This window comes from Bombus vosnesenskii, unplaced genomic scaffold (genome assembly GCF_011952255.1).
Source record: "Bombus vosnesenskii isolate JDL3184/JDL3185 unplaced genomic scaffold, Bvos_JDL3184-5_v1.1 scf7180000013320, whole genome shotgun sequence".
NCBI lineage: Eukaryota > Metazoa > Arthropoda > Insecta > Hymenoptera > Apidae > Bombus > Bombus vosnesenskii.
The window spans coordinates 449,628-471,792 of NW_022882965.1; the positions used below are offsets into that span (position 1 = coordinate 449,628).

General features: G+C 37.3%; 1 protein-coding gene across 15 annotated transcripts in view; it reads left to right on the forward strand.

Moving 5' to 3' along the window:
• Positions 1-22,165, forward strand: part of LOC117235838 (phosphatidylinositol 4-phosphate 5-kinase type-1 alpha-like) — a 37,654-nt gene continuing 15,489 nt past the window's right edge. For 2 of the 15 annotated variants that reach the window (XM_033498238.1, XM_033498237.1), the window contains exons 1-16: positions 2-454; positions 1,410-1,444; positions 3,298-3,426; positions 3,599-3,847; positions 4,018-4,170; positions 4,249-4,413; positions 4,494-4,709; positions 4,786-5,012; positions 5,103-5,238; positions 5,382-5,469; positions 9,396-9,458; positions 9,874-9,885; positions 14,666-14,743; positions 16,793-16,846; positions 17,721-18,098; positions 21,718-21,925. In XM_033498238.1, coding sequence (XP_033354129.1) covers positions 343-454; positions 1,410-1,444; positions 3,298-3,426; positions 3,599-3,847; positions 4,018-4,170; positions 4,249-4,413; positions 4,494-4,709; positions 4,786-5,012; positions 5,103-5,238; positions 5,382-5,469; positions 9,396-9,458; positions 9,874-9,885; positions 14,666-14,743; positions 16,793-16,846; positions 17,721-18,098; positions 21,718-21,925 — 2,303 coding nt within the window. In that variant the 5' untranslated portion in view covers positions 2-342. Of the gene's footprint in view, positions 455-1,409; positions 1,445-3,297; positions 3,427-3,598; positions 3,848-4,017; positions 4,171-4,248; positions 4,414-4,493; positions 4,710-4,785; positions 5,013-5,102; positions 5,239-5,381; positions 5,470-9,395; positions 9,459-9,873; positions 9,886-14,665; positions 14,744-16,792; positions 16,847-17,720; positions 18,099-21,717; positions 21,926-22,165 lie in introns of all 15 variants that reach the window. The other 13 variants (XM_033498228.1, XM_033498230.1, XM_033498229.1 and 10 more) reach the window with 13 other exon arrangements.

Below are 22,165 nucleotides of genomic sequence, written 5' to 3' on the forward strand. Positions count from 1 at the left end.
GTCCGGTCAATAGACGAAGAGCAGAGGGAGGCCGGAGGCGCTCTCGAGGTTCGTGGGTGTTCTCAGCCCGGAGCTGGAGAGCCTTTGAGGCCGTTTATCATTGATATTTTTTCTCCACCGTAGTAAAACGATCGACACGCGAGTGAAACGTAAAAATGTTTCGTGAGGGAGTGCGCGTTACATATATGTCGGCTTGAACGTGCCGTGTTTCTCGAACTCGAAAGATGCTGCCATGTAAAGCGACGACAGAGGAGGTGCCTTCGCGAAACTGTCAGGAAGATCGTCGTCGTCGTACGTGAGTCAGTGCGCTCGGTCGATTGAAAGAAGGCACGTACGTACAAAATGGCTTCAGGCGACAATGTGGACGTGATCGAAGTGGTCGAGACAAGCTTCTCTGGCCCGGCACAGGCCACGGAGGATCATCTCAGACCGGAACAGTACGCGGACGAGGACAGTGAGTAGCCCTTTATCCACGTTAAAACTCCTTTGTTAGTTCTCGGACAAGTGTCACGACTTAACCTATAAAAGCAACGCGATTTCAAACGCCTATAACAACGGGTATCGTTTCTCGCGGTGTGCGGGGCATTTGCGCCGCGAGACGTGACGAGATAGGCGTGATCGATCGATTTTACCCGATCGGATTTTCGTTTCGCTTCCGCATGCCCGCACTACGTTCCGTCCTTTGTTAAGTCGCCAACCGGACAACCCAGTATGCTCTTTCAGGGCTACACTGTGCTTAATCCAGTTCGCTATTTGACAGCTGATGGGTGTCGCCAGTCGTACCGTATAGTGGCAGCAAGCTTCTAAAAATCGTACTTATCTGTTAGACATACTTCTCCAAATTTTTTTTTTATAAATCATTCTTAAAACGCCTTGAAAGTACGACTAATTTTTCTTCCCGCTATCGCGTTACAAACACAAAGAAGACGACTACCGAATGAACTTTCACGAAAATAACATCGGTCCGAGTATGAATGAAAGTTGTACGTGGAAAACTGAGTTCTCAAACAGAAAAAAGTTGAATGAATCTACCTTGTGAAGCCTTGTACAGGGGCTGAAATTTAGTGGTAACGGGAGCAACGGTACTAAGACTTACATATGTCAATAGTGAATCCGCGTCGCAATCACCGTGTGCACGACTTTCGTTTTTGAACTCGGTTAACGTTCCACTTTCTCGCTTCTTTCCCGGAATACACGCGATTGACTCGGCTGGTCATTTTAAGCGTGCGATCTTTCTTTCTTTACATGCATGGTTCCTTCGATATTACTCACATTAGAAACGGGACTTTCGTTCGTTCCGACGCCAACGTAATATGTGTACATATATATATTACGGTGTGCACGTCGAGAATCGACTGTTACGTGACCTTATTTCGTATAACAAACATGTTGTTTTCGATCTGTTACAGGTAAATCTACAGGGGATAAGGTGACAACATTTGAGGTAAGTAAAAAATGCACAAATCTCGCCTTTTTTTTCGATACGGTGTGATACCCGTGAACAAATTTTTGTTCCACGCGCGTTCTGTAGATATTAACATTGACACTTGCATGCTCTAACTCAGTATACGATGGACGAAAGCCGGAGATAAGTAATAAACACTTTTACGTAGGCATCGCTATCAAAATTCTCGTGGCAACTTCCAACTTGGCGACTATCATCCTTACGTTCTAATCATTTATTTTTTAATAAATTTAACAACGATTAAATTATTAAAAATTCTTGTTTACAAATCATAGTGCAGGTCATATATACGAGATATGAAAATTTGCATCATATGAAACTAATGTTGCGTAAAATCCTTCTAAATATACTGCCCTCCTTAATTTTATATATCATTCTTTCATTTTTTAAGATACGAACCACACATTTGCTAAATCGATTGACTCCATAAAGCAGAAAGTAAAGAATATTGATGAAATTATATAAGATAAGCATCAATATTTTGCTACTAAAATTTCAAAGATTTCAAAAAGTCGAGTTAATCACTTTAACCTGTGAGTGGTTTGTATATATATTGAAGTATGTGGAATTTTCTTATACCTCTAAAGTAAAATTATATTATACAGGCTCTTGTGAAGTAATTAAAAACAAAAACGATCAGTTTTCTGCAGTTTCGAAATGATAAATATAAAGCATTTTAAGTAATGAGAACAATATTCATTTAAAACTGGTGTTATAATATAACAAGCAATAAATGTAATAGAACGTTATATAAAAGAACGCGCTCCTTAATCATGTAACGCGCGTGCATGTTTAAACGCTTGAATCCCGTGCAATTTATTTTCAAGCAAAAAAAGAATCAGCGCCCGGTAACATAGTAACGTTCTCAAATACGGAACTATGCTTCACAGATGCAGGTGAACATTATGTAAGAAAAATCCTCGCTATCTCTCTGCTGCTTCTATATTTTCACATGTTTATTTCATTTGAATGCATCGTTTCACTCAACAATGTCAATTTTGCCGCGTCTCGTGTCATCTCTGAACAATCGATCGATACAGAACGCCTCGATTCTTTTCGATTATACAGCCCATACAACCATTCATCATCCGTTTCATTCACCATCGACATTTCGATTGTCAAGATCGAAGATTCCATATTCGCGCCAGCACGTGTTAATCGATTTATCTTCGATGCGTATCGCGACTATAGTCGATAAACGAGACAGATACTCGCTGGTTCTCAGATCGATTATATCGTTGTCTTATCGAGTATTATCATCTATTATAATGTTCGCCGAGATTTTCTGGGAAGAAACGCGCGCGAACGTTCCGACAATTGAAATCATTGATTCGAAATAGCAACGTTTTCAGTAAGATGGTTGAATTCATCTTGCGATGAGTTGTATTATGTGTACCACCGGTCTCTAGAGGCAAGAATAGTTGTGTAATTATTCATTCGAATGACGCATGCCCGTGTATTTCTTCTTCGGTGCTTCTTCTCGCGCCTCGGTGGACAGTGAACATTCGACGCGACGTTCGAGCTCGCTCCCATTTAACAAACTTAAGAGAAACTTAAAATAAAGAATCTTTAAGCGTTGAGGTTATGGAGGGCAAAGTGAACGCGAGTAAAGTAATTTTCCTGCGCTATCTTGTTTTCGAGATTAATCATTTACATCCATATCTTCAGCTTTCGTTCACTAATCTATTATTCACTAATTTTAGCATATTTTAACATTTAGTTCCGTGATTAAATACAGGCGAGTAGAATTTTTTTTCGTAACTTGTAGATTAGAGATGTATGTACAATGTTTGTAGTGTTAGATTAGAATGACGCATCTTTTTTTTTTACAGAGTTCGGTAAATCAACATGGCACCGTGGGGCCCAAGACCCCTGTGGGGGTGTCGAGGAACAAATCGGAACGAGAGAGAAAGATCGGCCACAGGAGAGTTGGAGTGGGAGGTGAAATCACGTACAAAAAGGTATTTTGAAAAAGTACAGAAATATCGTGTTTTATCGTTTCGTAAATAGTCTGATAAAATAAGGTAACAGGATAAATAGATAAAACCCATTAAGCAACTTATTGTTAAAATGATAACTAGAAAGGAAATAGATGCCAAGATTAATAATAACACATTCCCTTGGAACATGTAGATCCAAACGACACAAATCATGGGCTCCATCCAGCTAGGCATCCAACACGCAGTCGGTGGTTTGGCTAGTAAACCAGAGCGTGATTTACTGATGCAAGATTTCATGACTGTAGAAACGACGAACTTCCCGAGCGAGGGATCCAATCACACTCCAGCTCATCATTTTTCGGAGTTTAAGTTCAAAAATTACGCACCTATTGCATTTCGTTACTTTCGGGATCTCTTTGGCATTCAACCGGATGACTTTTTGGTAAATATAAATTGGTCTACGTATATTTGTGTTATTTTCTTTTGTTATCGTAAATGAGTTAAGAAAGAATACAGTAGATTTTAAATTCCGTATGTTTCTGCCCGTAAACGGTCATCGTCTTATTTGTTTGCTAATTAGCGTACATCTAACGACACCATTTGAATATTCAGATGTCGATGTGTAGCGCTCCGTTACGCGAATTATCAAACCCCGGCGCTAGTGGAAGTATCTTTTACCTAACAGATGATGACGAGTTCATCATAAAGACTGTACAACACAAAGAAGGAGAATTTTTACAGACGCTTCTTCCAGGATATTATATGGTGAGATCGAATATCTTTTTAAATATAATGTAGCTTTATATCAAAGATTATCATTGAAGAAACAATTTTTATTTGTAGAATCTAAATCAAAATCCAAGGACATTATTGCCAAAGTTCTTTGGATTATATTGCTATCGGTGTAATAGTAAAAATGTTAGATTAGTCGCTATGAATAATCTTCTGCCCTCGTCGGTGAAATTGCATCAAAAGTATGACTTGAAAGGATCAACATACAAAAGAAAGGTTCGTAACTTTGAAATATTTATATCAGCTTTGTGAACAGTTTTCCAACGAATGTAATGAAATATTCCTGTGATTTGTAGGCATCGAAATCAGAAAGATCTAAATCTTCTCCAACATACAAAGATTTAGATTTCATGGAACACCATCCAGAAGGGATCTTTTTGGAGGCGGACACGTATAGTGCCCTAGTTAAAACTATTCAAAGAGATTGTCGGGTGTTGGAAAGTTTTAAAATCATGGATTACTCTTTACTCGTTGGTCTTCATAACCTCGACCAGGCTGCAAGAGAAAAAGCGGTAGATATAATAGAAGTTATACGAAAATATTATTACTCGTTATCAAGGATATAAAGCACAATTTTTTCTGTCATAGCAGGAGCAGAGATTATCAGCGAGTGCGGAGGAAGAAGTTGGCGAAGTGGGAGGTGAGAGTACAGCACTTACTCAAGCAGAAAAAGAACGGGAACGAGAGGACAGAATAGGAGCCAGCGCTCTGAACCGATCACGAAGCATAAATCGACAAAGGTTGGTTGCGCACAGTACCGCTATGGAGAGTATTCAGGCTGAAAGCGAGCCGATAGACGAGGAGGACGATGTACCGTGAGTATCGTGTTTTCATTTCCTCGCACGACGATTGTATACAAAACGAGTGCTCTAGTAACGTGATTTTAATTATGTTCGTGTTCCTAGCAGTCCAGGTGGAATTCCTGCTCGTAATGCCCGCGGCGAACGCCTTCTACTTTTCCTTGGTATTATTGATATTTTGCAAAGTTACAGGCTTAAGAAAAAATTAGAACATACTTGGAAGTCAATGATACACGATGGTGTAAGTTCTATAGACCTCCTTTATTTTTCCTATGATGATCGATCTTTCTATGATTGTTTATAAATAAACGTACTATATTGCCATTCATTTTCATTTACTGTTTTGTATATATCTTAAAAAATGTGAACTATCTTTGTTTGCAGGATACTGTGTCTGTACATCGGCCAGGTTTTTACGCGCAACGTTTCCAAGATTTCATGGCGAAGACAGTATTCAAGAAAATACCATCACGTAAGTACCATCCTAATCAGCCTCTTCTAACAAATTTGACCTCAATGTTAACACTGAACAAGGCTCATTTTTAATTTGTAAGCAATTTTTTTAATGAGTTACTTACCGTTATATTTTTGGGTTCATTAATATTGACTGACGTTTCTCGTAGTATCTCGTCAAATCGATTTAGCTATATGTCGTATAAAGCGTTAAGTACAAGAAAAATGTTAAGCTTTAAGTAGAAATTATAACGACAAGTATTTTTATCACCAGCTGAACGTGATTAATTGAATTTTTCTGTTTATAGTAATAGCATCAATTACTGTGATTCAACTACATTATAAACAATACAATGTTATCGCATAGTACTTTTTACAAAAAAAAAAAAAAAAAATGAAAAAATCTTTGAAACATATTTTAAATGTATGGATAGGTAAATGGGGGTGAACGAGAGTTCGGAAAAATTAAATTTCTAAGGGTAAAACGCTCAAAAATGTATGATACTTATATATTTACGTGCATAATTCTGCCATTTACAATTAAGTAGCGATGTAACGATCTTGTTTAAGATTTCAATTTGTATAGAACCGTAAGCCATAAGCTAGAGTTACGTATAATTATATATATTTTTTAGCTTTCTTATTATATAAGCGCTATCACTGAACGTTTAAATTTATTTATTCGATTCAGTGAAACATTATTTTATTTGTTCGTAATGCATGATAAGTTCACTATCGAATCGTATTATCAGCGGATCATTCGATTATGTAAATTTTTAGTTCCATCGATTCCATTTACACATATCATTCCATTATTTTTATTTTTCGGTCTATTTTCGATTTTTTTTTTCCACTGGGAAAAGAAAAGAGCTATTCGAAGCGAGAATGAGCGAATATCAATTTCTTTCTATCATACTATTTATCACGGATAAATTTAGCCGTCCAAAAAGATTCTAATAATCGTAATAGTGACTTAAGGTAATTAAGTGACTGCAGAGAATGCGATAAATCCCGTGCGGATATCCGAAAACTATGTACGCATTTTTGACTGCGTTTCATATCGAATTTTAGGAAAGTTTTTAAAATAAAATTGTGTTTTATGTGTACGTATAGTATATATGTGACAATATTAATTAATGTTCGGAGAATGTAGTTGTCAGCCTCGACGTCGATTTTTCGGATACCTGCATCTCCTTGATAAAGCAACGCTATCGATCAAATATCCTGGATTTATTGAATGTCAGTTGGTCACTTTTGGGTTTTGTATTGTGGTGTAACTAATTGCTAACACGGCACACATATTTCTTAATATTTTTTTAATTTCGTTCAATTTCATAACGTTCTTTCAATTCGTTTTTCATTATTTTGCTCGTTTTAACATTCGATCTCATTATTCACTTCGCATTTCGTTTTGGAAACAATCATTTCTTATCTTGAGATGTTTAGTAAAAATGCCATTTTTCACGAGCATAAAGTAATCAATCCACTGGTGTCCACACACGTAGCTGAGTATTTTGTTGCTAGTAATTCCGCTAATGTCGAGCAAAATTTTGCTAAGTAACGCACGTAGATTATCGAAGCATCTCGAGAAACACTAGTAGCGATTACGACCGAATCATATATAGAAAAAAGAAAAGACGAATCGATAATAAAACATGAGTTTTTTGTGGGAAGCGCACATTGTAAAGACAATTCCGTAACATTTAACGTAAAGACATTTCTGACTCTGGAACGTAACCGTCCCATATGAATAGAATCTTTAACGACATATGCCCTACGTGATTTTCAGTCAAGTTTTCCCATCGTCGAAGTTCCTTAATCGTTATCGTATGAACGTGCCAAAGTTTTGTAAAACTATATCCACGTGTTCCTAGTAGTGTACAAAATAGTAAATGGGTCGGGATTACAGAGGTTTCTATTTTACGAACACGCGACAGAGCAATCACTGACGACTTGCTGAAGCCTGCTATCAAAACAATGTCATAGATCGCACAAAATTCTTATAACAATCTATATAATAATAAATATAAAAATCGTATAGTATTAGTAATTGTGAAATTTGTTAAAGATATGCAGTTCCAAAGAAGAAAGATTATACACTTTTTATATACATATTTACTGTAATCATTTTTAAGTATCACTGACAGTTATACAATATGAAATAATTTTGTGCGATCCATTGTAAAGTTTAAAACAATCCTTTACGGCGTGTATAGTCGAGTATATTTTGGCAAAGCTAGTTAGTACGGTATGGATGTATCAGAGAGAGAGTACACGAGAGAGAATGTGAGAGAGAATTAAATGGTAGAAGTAGATACACATTCTTTTTTATTGTGAAAATATTCAGCTATCAGCTCAACGTGGACACCAATGTACATATTTATATATTTTGCAATAAACATTTTCGCTGTTTACAACTTCATTTCATTTATAAAGCCTACCCGTACATATTATATTTTATTTTGTCACTTTTTTCTCTCATCATCATTTATCATTCTGCTTTTATAATTTCTTTTTCTTTACCTACCGATATTTATTTTATCGATTAATATTCCCATTACTATTTACCATTACCATCACCGCTATATTACTGCTTTATTGCAACGTATACTATTATCAAACACTATCTCGTCGTCCAGTATAACTCTTCACGTTTCCTTCATCGTAGTCATGGGCTCATCTATAAGATTTTATTTTCTGCACTATACCGTCGCGTGACACTTTATGTACTGTCTTAAATAGCATATCATGCGATGTGTTTGTTGTTTGTGTTTAAACGTATATACGTTTGGGTTTTAATCGCCACCTGTTTACCACGTGTACTTTGCGATGCGATCACCTACTAAAGTACGGAATTCATGAAAGAACAAAAAGATCAACGAGACGATTTTCTATCGATCCCTCTTACCTCCGTCATCTTTTCGATACTGTAACAATATTCTTCCATCCCTTTGTTTTTTTTTTTTTTTTTTTTGTAGATCTCTCGTTCGATCGAAATGACCAATTTATTTGAATTACCATAAGTTTTGTACTTCGTTCTGAAGATACGTTACTAATAGATATCTCTCACGGGAATGTGGATTATTCGAACGAAAACGCGGAATTTGTTTGTATTACGCGATCTATTTATTACGGCACCATTATTAATCCATGTTCTTAAAAAATCACCTCATTCAATGTGAACATAACGTGAGATATTATCGCTGAATTAAAAGTCAATCAAATTTGACTTAACATCGTTGAAATTAGTTAAGTAATGTTTAAGATGCGTGAACTCACGCCACAAACAGAAAGTTATTCCCTGAAAAACACGTTAGTGGGACTAACGAGCCGCTATTTCAAATGAAAAACAAATCGTGTTTCCGTGCTCTTACCATACGATTGATATTCGGATCACCGTTTTATAAATTAAAGTTTCACAAGTGAAAAGAATATACGTATAAGATCAAATAAATGTATTTACACGTTCGAATAATCAAGCTTTCATCGCGATGAGAATCTCCAATCGTTGAAATGTAAATTAACTCAAGATAGGATATATAAAAAGATAAACGATACACTGTATTTATTTGTTTAATCATTTAATCATTTAATTTACAAGATCATGAATGATACTCTTTTACCATCGCATTCTCCTTCTCTCTCTCTCTCTTTGTCTGTCTCTCTGTTTCTCTCTCTCTCTCTCATACACTCTCTCTCTGATCTACGATTCTATTTCGAGGCAAGACCGTAAACCACGCTTTCCTTTATGTTGCTATTTTGATTCTCGACAGTCCCTATGATCTATCGATCGTTTTAATAATTCCGGTATATATAAAAGATGTTTAAGTACGGAGTTAGCTAAATGTTGATGTTTCTGTGTCCCGTGCACTTCTTTTCGTGTCAACCCCCAATGACCTGATCTGACCTGCTACCGATCGAAACTCGAAAATCGAATACCAAAAGTGGACCTGCCTGAGATTAAGGGGAATCATCGCAAATTCCGTAACCTCGTCACCAGCTACATAGGTAACTTTGTCTGTCTGTTCGTCCGTCTGTCTGTCCATTTTTGTATAGTTGTACGTATAGTTGTGTTTTTTTATTTCTCTCTTAACTCTCCGTCTTTTTTAACTTCTTTTTTTTTGTGTCTCTCTCTTAAATAAATTAACGTCGATCGTTTATATATGCTTGAATGCGTACACATTTTTCTCTCTCTTTCTGGTGTCGATCTGGTTTGTTGCTCCTTCGAGTCCCTTAAATTGCTCCACGATATTTTTCTATCGTCGTATTGCTGTTTTTTCTTTTTTTTTTTTTTTTTGTTATCGATTTTACCTTTGGTCTGTGTTTTATTTTATATTTCTTTGTTCTATATACTTACTGAACTATTTGTATCTGATCGAGTTTCAACTAATTTAGGCGCTTTTCTGTTTTTTCGCAAATACAGTCTTTGCTCAAAGTGAGTTTTTCTATATTGAAATTCAAGTAGCCACAGATACGTAGAACTTTCAGAGTACTGGTTTTTCCTAGATCATACCTGTATCTATTGTCTGGCATGTGAAACCAATCTTTTTTTAGCATTTGTGAATCGTAGATTTAAGATGTTACACACATTTACTTGTAAGTAAGAAAGATAGTAAATGTAAAATAATGCTTTCTTTGCAACCGTTATTTTCTTTTTTTTTTTTTATCTAATCTTAACTATAAAACGATTACATTCAAATGGAATTGCGTGTAACTGCAATCTGTTTCCCTTGAATATTGTATATAATGTTAATCTTCTGTGATATGCTTATTGTTTGTGGATTTGGAGTCTTCTTTTTGATTTTTCTTTTCCTTGTTACTTTACTTTTAATCTCTCTTTGTATCTTGCCAGTGTTCAATACTCACCGTCACTTTTTTCTTTCATAACTAGACACTCTTTTCCAAATAGAAAATTTACACTCGAAGAATTCATCTTTGCAACGCTTCTTTGATTGTCTTTCTCTTTTATATCTAACCGAATTTTCCAACACTATGTGAACACATGTATATACGTTTGATATTGCAAATGTAATTTTAGATAATTTATACATTGGATATGTGAAATGTGCTCCGAACATCTTTGCTGATTATATCGAGAAAAGCGTATTCCACGCTTGAAAAATAAATTCATAATTTATATATATGTATTTGTAGACATACTTAATACTTTCAATGATCTCGTATAGTTGGCAAAAGAAAGGAGTGCAGAAGTTGTAGAAAAAATTTGATCGAGTTTTCCGCCCTCGTTCTGATTTTCTCTATTGCTTTTTGCATCGTGAGGTCTGCGTGCCTGGTTCGAATTCTCTCCCTTTCTTGTTATCACTTTCTCACACTTTTCTCTTTCCGTCCTTCTTTTTTAAGCTTCGACACGTTCACAATTTTTCAAGTACACCAAGTAATCACCCAACTCTTGATCAATGACCCTTTTTCTCCGCCAAAATCTAGGTCACCCTCCTCTCGAAAAGCATCTAAGGAACCACTATCCGATCCCATTTATAATCGCGATCGAGTTTTTATTATCGTACCGCCGATTTAGATGACGTATATCCGAATTTTCGTTAGGAACACTTTTGTCTAGAACATAATCCACACTATATATATTCGCATACTCACACATCAGCCCGTTTTTAGCTATGATAACCATGAATTTAAACCCAATATCGAAGGATACTCTCAAATTACGTATGCGTGTTGTGAAAAGCAGAACGACGGTGTTAAGTGCGCCTTTATTCGCTTATTTTTGCTGCAATCACAAAATTACAGAGTTACACCGAGTGTTCACAGTATTACGTATTATGGTTTTTCTTATGAGTGATAAATCTATGACGGAAGATAGAAGAGGACAAGGTGCAATTTAGTATTTCTTATGATAAGTAATATAGAATGGATCGAATATATATTTTTTTTTAAATCATGATTTAAGTCGTAATGACGAGACTATGGATGTTATTGATACAGCTACGTATAATTCTTCGTATATTATATGAAAGCGGTTATCGAAACGAATTCAACAGTCTATGACACATCTATCGGATAACAAATTTCTATTATTTTGAACGTTAAAGGCATAACAAGCAGCAAAGAACTCCAATGCATCGAATGTTATTCAATAATTGTCAACAACCTCTTTCATACGATGAAACGAAAATTATAGCTATTTAATCATAGCTTGTTCTATGACAACACTAAATTTCAAAAATCCATTTAGACCGTCATATTACGTATAAGAAATAGTACCATGTGCAATTTATACAATAATATTTCTACAAAAATTGTATCCTTTTCTGCATTTCTCATGAATTTATCAATTACACAGGAGAAAAACGCTGAGAAGTAATAGCATGAACACTATTTCTATGGTGCAATTGAAACCGTTTGAGAAAATTCTTCCCATAATCGACTCAACGATGCTGCAGAAAAGAAAAGAACGTCTGGTTGCGTGCCTTAGCTCTGCCGTTCGTTTCTCTCCCGTACATGAGAATAATTTCCCAGAGATCCGTAGCACATTGTCGAGACTCGCGGGCTCGTTCTAGTTAACTTTGTTGCCCGGATTCTAATCAGACCTGAACACAACGTATACAGCGATACAGTCTGATAGAAACCAATAGAAGTCGTGGTCACGCGTGTTCTAGCGATTAGAAATGTTCACCGATCGCTATCGATCGAACATTTGTGAACGTCTGTTCGCCACGATATGTCGCCATTGTGTCCATGTACGTATATATATATATATATACATATAGTAACGGACAAAAACCAGTTAAATGGTATGGAAATTACCATAATTTTACAAAAGGAAATCGTATTTGACAAGAACAGGCGATAGTCAGCAACGTACAATAGTAAAAAATATTTAATAGGAAAGTTACTAATACAAGCATATTTAGCAACTTCAAACTTTTCTCTGTCCGCTATTGTATGTACATACAGAGACATGTACAACAAAGAAAATGTAGCGTGTAGCACAAGTGACACACACGTAACTCTCTGAAGATTATAGAAAGACTAAAAGGCCCTCTCGCTTTTAGATCGGTCAGATCGATAGTAAGAGGGAAAAATAGAAAAGCTTTCGGTGTTGTGTCAGCTTGACTATCGATATGTCGTAGACATTGGCGAGGAGATTAGATGAACAGACGAGGATAATTCCTCGTTTTGCAGTAGTAGTTTCGTTTGTGCCTACCCCTGTCCGATAACGTAGAGAGATCAAAGAAGCGTAGCTCCAGACGTTGTGGAGAAAAAGTTTATTAGACTTAGCCGTGACAAGCAGTGCTGTAGCGAGATTCACTTTACATGGGTGTTGATAGCAAGTAAATTGGAATTTTTAGTTAAAGAAAAATTGAATAGTTTACGCTTTGTGGTATGTGTAATATTCGACATTTTATTATAACATAATCAAAAACCTGTTGGCAATCTGGATGTAGTTTTATGCTTTAGTTATTGATAGTGTAATTAAGAATAGTCAAAATGATTGGTCTTTAAAAAATAGGATATTTGTATATTTATTGATTTATTACTTTCTTACAAAAGGAATTCTATGTTATGTAGTACATTTTTCGTATTATTAATCCATCTGGGACATAAACGAGGGTTGACACATTTATAAAATTGTAGAACCAGTCATTTTCATTGGTGTGATCCGAAATTTTCCTGACAATTGATATCATCGTATTGAATGATACGCAGTAAAAATTTAAAAAACGTGTGACAAGTTGTAGAAAACGAGGAAACTGGTTAATTGGAGTTCGATAGATCGCAGAACCCTTTTACACTTTGACAAGTACCAATCATTTTGACTGGTATTGCTATAAGTAGCTTTGATACAAAATTATTTTCAGTTCGAATACATAAAAAATAAAGTAAAATTCGTTATATTATTCTTTTAGTTATCGTTACAAAAGTCATTACATCATTGCAGAAAAAAATATAACACGAAGTAGGAATTTTAAAATAAAATTATAAAACTAGTCAATTTGACTGGTGTGGTATTTCTAGTGTTAATACTAAATTGATATTTAATGATTAACAATTATCTATAATGAACAAGTAAATGTCGATGTTTCTTATCGATGGATATTGCTATAATTTGATATAACATAGTAGAAAATTATATTGATCATATTGGTAGAATATTATCCCAAAATATATCTGTGATAAACAAATCGATATACAGGGTGGTTGGTAACTGGCGGTACAAGCGGAAAGGGGGCGATTCTACGCGAAAAAAGAAGTCGAAAACATAGAATAAAAATTTTTCGTTCGAGGCTTTGTTTTCGAGAAAATCGACTTTGAATTTTCGCTCGGTACGCGTGCACTTTATCACGTCTCGTTATAACGGATCTCACTGTAGATCGTTGTCTTGATGGAAAAATTAAAAAAAAAAATTAAAAAAAATTATTATTCTATATTTTCGGCTTCTTTTTTCGCGTAGAAGCGTAGACGCGTTTTTCGCATGAGATCCGTTATAACGTACCACACGCGTACCCAGCGAAAATTCAAAGTCGATTTTCTCGAAAACAAAGCCTCAAACGAAAAATTGTTATTCTATATTTTCGACTCCTTTTTTCGCCTAGAATCACCCCCTTTCCGCTTGTACCACCAGTTACCAACCACCCTGAATACGATATATATCGATATATGTATATATACAAATAAATACAATGTCCCAAAGAATTCAAAAGAATCGACTAAAATATAATAAAATGTCGAGATAAGACCACAAAGGATTAATCGAGAGAGCTAGTGGAAAAGTGGTACAAGTGCATTTTTCTCGAAAATTAGATAAGTAGAAAAAACAATATAAACATACATATGATCTACACTTAACTGAACTTAATAATACCCCATGCAAGGCGCATTAATTGCGATACGGTGTTGCAGTAAATACGGTGCGAAAATAGAAAGTCCGTAACGCAATGGCACGTGCGTAATGCGTTTCGCGATATACACGGCGTACACGATGCGCAGCGAAGAACTTTTTCAAAACAAGTACGACGCTTCACGCATAAGCTAACACTTGCTACGGTACTGACGTCAGCTTTTGTAGCATTAACTCGTTTGATATCCCCCTTACGATACATAGGCACCGTTCTGAGACTTTTTTTTTTCCAATTAATCGTTCCGATTTCCATGAGTATTATCGATGTTCTTAATCCTGCACATCGATTCCATCTACATCGATTACAAAGGTACTAACAACATATTGATATGTGTTTCAGCGTTGAAACATTCCCCATCGAAGAGAAAAAGCATAACCAGGCCTCTCAGGCCCTTGGACGGCGACTTCGATTCAACCGGTGAGTTTGTTTGATGATTTATATTTCCTAGACATTCATTCTTTTCCAATATCTGTTTCTAATTCGTTTCGTAAGCTTCAAGTGGTCTCGCGTGACCGCAGGTTTCGCGATTTCCGGACCATTTCAATGAGCCACGTCATTTTTATGATATTTTCTTATCGTTCGTTCTTTTTTTATTTGAAACACTTTGCACGTGTATTTCACGATTGATATACCTCAACAACAAGTTCTTCAGAAAAAGCAGCGGATTATTTGGAAGCTCGGAAGGAAATTATTTAACTTACAACAAATATGTTCTCTCTTGTTCTCTTCGTGTTTTTCTAACACGAGACTGAATTATTTCGATAATGTCAGTTTTGAATTACACTTTTGAATACCGCTTGTTTGCTATAATTGCAACATGGAGAAAATCGTTTTACAATTATTACAGTCGAGAAATTGGATCTGGTCCGAAAATCGCGCAAATGTTATACGAACGAATACTTTCCACGATTTTATTATTGGCTTTGCGCTGAATTTCACATGTGTAGCCAGGCACAGCGATCAGTGCAATAAACTTAGACCCGGCATACCAATGTTCCCTGTGTCCAAAACATTCACCACGATCCCTGTCAGTGTTGGCGCCACGAAATGCCATTGAACCACCATCCTCTATCAGCCGTTCCTTTTGACAAGATATTCTGCCGCTTTTACGAAGATTGCTCGCGCGTGCTTTCACGTGTTGATCACGTATGCCTGTTCGTATTTCGTGTTGGTAGGTAATCCATTATTTTACGATCCTATTAACCCTGCGGAAATCGCGGTTCATCTGATAGATACGTGCGAAGATATTGGATGTACATATCGTAAATAAAATATATTTCCACAATAATGAAAGTACAAAGACTGGGGAACTGAGAGGGGGAAGAGAAAAAAGCGTGGGTAAAAAGATAAAAGAGGAAGTTAAAAAAGAAGGAAAAATGGTGCGACGGAAGGGAGGGGTGTAGAGAAAAGGAAAGACAGGCTAGAAAGCAGGAATAAAAAAAATAGAGAATGAGAAATTAAGGGAAAGGAAGAGAGGAGGAGCAGAGGGGAAGATTAATATGGACAAAAAGCAGAGAAGTAAAGGAAAAAATGATGAAGAGCGTCGAGTGGTGGAGTATAAACTGTGGAAGTTAGGGTTAAAGAAAAAGATAGAGAAACTAAACTACTAAGAGTAGCGCATATCTTCTTTATTCCTACTGATTTCATAGTATGTATAAGCAGAAATAATCTAATGTCTGTTTTAATAATCTATTTTTTGATGTTACTTCGTATCTACAATAAGAAAATTAAATATGCTTTATATATTTCATTCAGTTTTTAGATCGCAAGCTCCGCAGGGTTAAATTTGATCTCGTATGAGTAAAACTGGGAAATGGTATGGTTCCCATCGAGACAAACATTTTTTATTAGAATTTCATTCTCATTTCGCAATTGATTTGATCATTTTAAACTCGCAAGACAAACTATAAAGTAACGAAATCGCGTGACAATATCTCGTAAATCCGATACAATCGATAACATCGAAGAATTGAATAAATGGCCAGCAATAAAGAAAAAAACATCAAAGAATACAATTCAACTGTATCGTGAATTATTGCGTATCGAAAATATCGAGAATTTATGGCTTTATCCGCCTGTCAATCGTCCCATCAAAATCCGTTTGATTCTGTCTGCAGACGCAAATAACGTACGTATACAGCTTTCTATCGTGAATGTCAGTCGAATGCGCGCATTCCGACCATCGAATCCCTCTCTGTTTTGCCTCGAACGTCCCTTGCTCGAATCCCTGTTTTATTTCGGGACATCTTCGATCCGTGACTGGACAGAGAGACTTTGGAAATCGAAGAGCAATAAATCAACGTAGATGGTCTCTGTACGATCACGAACAATGAAAACAATGGGAACGTGGACGTGGTTTTGTAGAAAATGTCAAAAGAGAGAAAAAACGCGGAAGTTTCTCTGTCCGATCAAGAGTCGCACTCATGGTGATACGGTAATGGTACATGGTGTTGTATGGTGGTTTAGCGGTGCCGACAACCGGAACTTCGACAATGCATGCTACGTCACCCACGAAGGCTGGTGAGTCTCATACGATCATTTATTTTCCTAATATCCGTTTATTATCGTTGTCTCTCTTGTGTCGATTAAACGTCCAACGAAGAATCCTCGACATTTCTGTAACATCTAGTACGGTGAAAGAATAAGTGAGATAACAATAACAAGATACATGTAATAGGGATATTTGTGATAAAATTGAAAGAGATATCTAGAAATATTATTGAATCGATCACTATCACTGATAAAGCAGTCTCGAATGATAGCCATCCGTTGTTCTATTGTTACGTAAATACTTACATATTAATATTTTCTCTCTAAACGAGCGATGTCACGTTGCTTCGAAATTTTAAACGATCCAAACCCTCTTGCACAATAGCGCTAATATCGTTAACTAAAGTTTTCAAAGCCGCGAGAGTTACAAATTATCAAAAATAAAAATTACTTTTGCGAAATAATGATTACCCTATTTTATTTAAAATTATGAAATAAAATCTTATAACCTGCATCTCCTAAGTCGTTGATTCACTAATAGGTATAATTAGAGTTGGCAAATTATTGCCCAGAGGAGCCCCGAAATGCGTTTCGTCGAAAGACATTTCATTTCCATCCAACTTAAATGAATCACCGCGAATATCAAACTCGCACGCGATACGAAGATTTTCGGTTGAACGACTTCTCGAAGCAACGTTGCACGATTCGTATCGCCACGCGACCTCTCACTCACCCAGCTTCTCTGTTTCTGTCTGCCCCATCTCTCTGTCTCTCTCTGTCTCTTTACCCGACTTGATCACCGTTGTCGCTGTACACGCAACCCTCGTGCACTCGATCTACCCGTTTCCGGCCACCATCGTACGACCTTGGAAACCGCCCATCCTGGACGACACAACGAAAACAGTAACCCCGACAGACGCTGCGATCAGCACGACCAGCACGGTGATGTCAACCGGTTCCGCGCCAATCGCCACCTCCACCCCCGTGAACTTCGCCGCGGGCCCGGTGAGTCCGCCTCCGTTGACCTTGGCCGCTGGTCCAGGCCTTTCTCATCACGAGCCACCGGTGACGACCTCAGCGGCCAAGGTCACGAGCTACCCAGCCGTCCTGAAGGGCAGGACCGCCGCCAGTCCACCGAATCCGAATCTGGTACCCTCCGGCAAGATTCCACCCCCTGTTCCTCCAAGAGGTACCGGTCAATCGAGGACCACGAGGTCCTCTGAGGAGCACCGTGGCCCTGGAACAGCCACCTCCACCACGTCCTCGATGACATCCAGCCGAGGTGACGAAGCAGCCATAATCACGAGATACCGCTTGCATGAAAGTTCGAGCATCCTGCACCATCTTCCCACACCCGATTACATTTCCACCGTTTCTGCTGCGTCCGCCGTCACTACTTCTACTACTACTTCTACTATCTACTCTGCCGCTACGTGTACTACCTCTTCTTTGCTGTTCTCCGCTGGTACCACCACTACCATCGCCACCTCGAACACCGCAAACTGTTACTCCGATTATAAAAATGCTACCGATACATTCACTACTTCTGTATCCACCGCCGTCGATACCAACGTGTTGCATGCGCGTACATCAACTCCTGCACACCTACCCCCGCGATACGACAGTCTGATGTTCCACGATCGAACGACCGACCTGGCTGCAGCTGCCTTCCAAAGCATTCACGAGGAACCAACGCCTGTGCGTTGGAACGACCGTTGGCCGGCCGACGACGTTTACGAAGAGGAGGAGGAATTCGTGAGCGTGGAGAAGGTCGATGGTTCGTACGTGATTAGAACCAGCCCTTATCCGTTCAGACCAGAGAGAGGGAACTTCAAGCGAAGAGAGAAAAATATTTCAACTAATCTTGAAGATTCCGTAGATAGCGGAGAGAAGAGAACCACGAGCTCGAAGGCTGATCACATGGCCAAGTTCACGTACTTCTTGAACCCTGCGTCCAGACCAGAACTAATGAACTACAAAATGTCGCGGAAGGATAAGAAGCACTCGGAGACCTACTATGAGCTAATGAAGAGGAAGCAGAAGGAACTGGAATCCTCGATCACGACGATCACGACGATGGCGCAAAGAAGCAAGATCGAAGCTACCAAGATGGACAGATCGAATACTACGATAAGTAAACAAGAAGGGGATCCTGAGAAAAGGATCGAAGTTCAGAGGCTCATGGATCGGAGGAGGGATAGTAAATTGTTGAGAAAGATCAGAGAAAAGTCTGCTCAGAGAAGGAAGAAGTTGGCTCCTGAACCATCGCCAAAAGTGCAACCTTTTAGAGATCCAACGAGGGTGAACGATAATTTTGAATATTTTGAGAAGAAGAGGAAAATCGACACTGGTGAAACTGCGCCTTCGTCTTCGAAACCTGATTATGGGAATGAGGGGAATTTGAACCAGTCGACGAGTGATGTGAAAATGTTGGAAAATAAAGAAAACCAGATTGTTCTTAAGAGTGATACGAGAACCTTTTTGGTTACGAAAGTTGATGAAGAGGTTCCGATAAAATTAAAGAATATAGACATGGTTTATTCGTGTGAGAATGTGAGAAAAATTGATACCAGAAATAGTAAAACATTTATAGTACCTAATAAAGTTCAAGTAGATCGAGTATATGATCAAATATATGAAAAATCGAGATCGAATGCCAGATATAACGAACATTTGAAAAAGAGCAAGAATGAAAATTTTAATATTCTAAAATCTCTGACCAAGTCTGATAAATCGAAAGGCGAGTTTCAGGAGCATCCTTCAAACATTTTGATACCTAATACTTCCTTTTTACACGGCTACAGAAAGTCTCAAAAGGAAACCTTGTAACCAAGGAAAAAGCTAATGTTAAACTTAAACACGTTTTTTTTTATCGGTGTAAAGGGACCAAAATATGAAAATATCTAAGGGATCAATAGGATATTTAAAAAATGTACAACATGGAACACGATGATGCGAAGAATTAAAGGAAGTTTCAATTTGGAATCTGAAAATGAGAAACATACTCTGAATAGAGTGTTACTCAATTAGCATATTCTAAAAAAAACTTTTCTCTCCTGCATGCGCAAATACACTTTGAGTTATTCTTCCTGTTTTTTCATCTTTCATCACACTCTCTCTTTCTCTCTCTCTCTCTCTCTCTCTCGTCTGTCAGTTTATAACGATATGGATCTGTTTAACCAAAGACTCATGCAGAAACAAGAAAATATTTTTCCCACTATTACTTCTATGAGAACGAAGGAGTTAGTAGTTTTAATGTTTAGGTATTTTCTACCACTAGATGATGCACTTTGTCGTTACTGTTCTATTGTATATTCTGAGCTCGATGCCGTATCGACGTCGATTTTATAGCGTCGACGAGGTATCGTTTGAAATGTCGGGCCCGACTGTCCTCGGCACGCAGATGTTCCACGTTTGAGAATGTAGTGCGTGTAAGAATTGGTTTATTTCTGGTCTCGATTGGAGTATATTGTATTCCTGCATGCGTAGCGATCTTCTATCCTTTGATAGGACAACAATAGACGTAACTTATGAAAACGTAATCGGAAAAGATTTTTAAATGTTATTATTATATTTTGAAATACTTCTTATTCTATTTAGTATTTATAGAATTTGCTATAACTATCGTGATCATCTATTACAATATTAAAAGTCGACGACTGTTTGAACGTTTCACCCTTCCTAGGCAACCGATCAGTATTTCACTGGAGAATCCCCGCGAAACGTATTTCTATTTTTCCCGAACAACATATCGAACCTTTAATTTAAAGGCTGATTGTATAATTTAGCAGAAACTTTAAGAAATATTCCAGAATCTTTCTCTGTTTTTTGAAAGCCTAATACGGTAAAAAATTCATGCCATAAACGATCTATTTTGCCTACGAAGAGTAAAATATGATCGCACACGAAGAACGAAGATAAAAAATTAAAGTTGCCAGGAAGAAGATTACAAATAGTTACGTCTATATATAAAAGGTGTATTTAAAAATTGTCAGTCCTGTTATGCATCGTTTGGTTGTCTAAACAGGACAGAATCTTATTGGTGTGTTTGTATGGTGTGCTCTTGTACCACAATAAAGGGACGTTCACACGAGTGTACTATTTACGGTGCAAATACCCTTCCCCGAGCAAAATATCAAGTTGCTGTATGACATGTTGGCTGAGTAGTTTACTGTTTGTGCACCTCTGTAGACACGCAAGTAAATGTAGCTTTAGAATCGCAATATATGCATAACTGTTGTCCCACCACGTCGAGTTAGAATGGCTTATTCGAACTGACTTCAATAGGAAGTACTGATTAATTTCTAACGTCACGATTATTTACTCGAACAGCAATGTTGCTGGCAAATTTAATAGCCTAAATTTAATTAAAAAATGTTCAAACTACGCTTACGCAATGTAATCTCATTCGCACCGTGTATTGTTTAATAAACGTTAGAAATGCTCGTAATTTTATTTTTTAGCAACTGCTTACTGTGATCAATGGTAATTGACAGCGTCAAGTAGGTAGCATTCAAATCCTTCCCAATCGTCTCCTGTTAGAAAGAAGTAGCTTTCAATTTTTCACATCCGTTTCTTTGACCCGATAAAATAACGTGCAAAGCTTTGATCGTGGATTATTATATTTTTAGTATTTTACACGGTGTAAAAGTGAATATAAAATGCAATATCAATAATTAACACGGGTGTATTTATTTGTTTGCTTGGGCACAAGGTAAAAAATATTTATTATATCGGGTTAGCAAGATTTGCTCAAAATTGTTGGAAATATTTTTTTATTTTTTCGCCTCTGAAGGGCCAAGTCTTTCCACGCTAACGACTCCCCCCTGTCCATAGAACCCTTAACGACGAAGCATACTATATCGTGTTCATTAGGGCTAACTGTAGTGCGCTTTTTGTAGGTGGCACCCTTCCTTCCACTTGTTCCACCCCGCCCCCGCCCTTTGACGATGCAGTGCGCTCAAATGACCAGACCTTGGCTTCTGGTGGTCAACTTCAACAGGGTGCACCGACCACGATCTTAACGAGCAGTCTAAGCAGTGCTCACTCCAAGCAGAACAAGGTTGTGCACCATGTCACTCTCACAAAGACTTATCACGATGCCGTGAGGTGAGCGAACTTTTATTTTCTTCCATAATTTCCACAAGAAACTCTGTCAAATCGAGAGATCTCGTATTTATCGAATTAAATCGAATATAAAATATTTAACATTTGTAAACGTCAACAACAACCGTATTTTATTGTTTGTATTTTCAACAAAATAATTTGCAAATTCCCTATGGAATTTGACAGCAAATTAAATTACAAAAATAAAGGATGACTGTCTTTGGAAACTAAAAACTTGTGGAT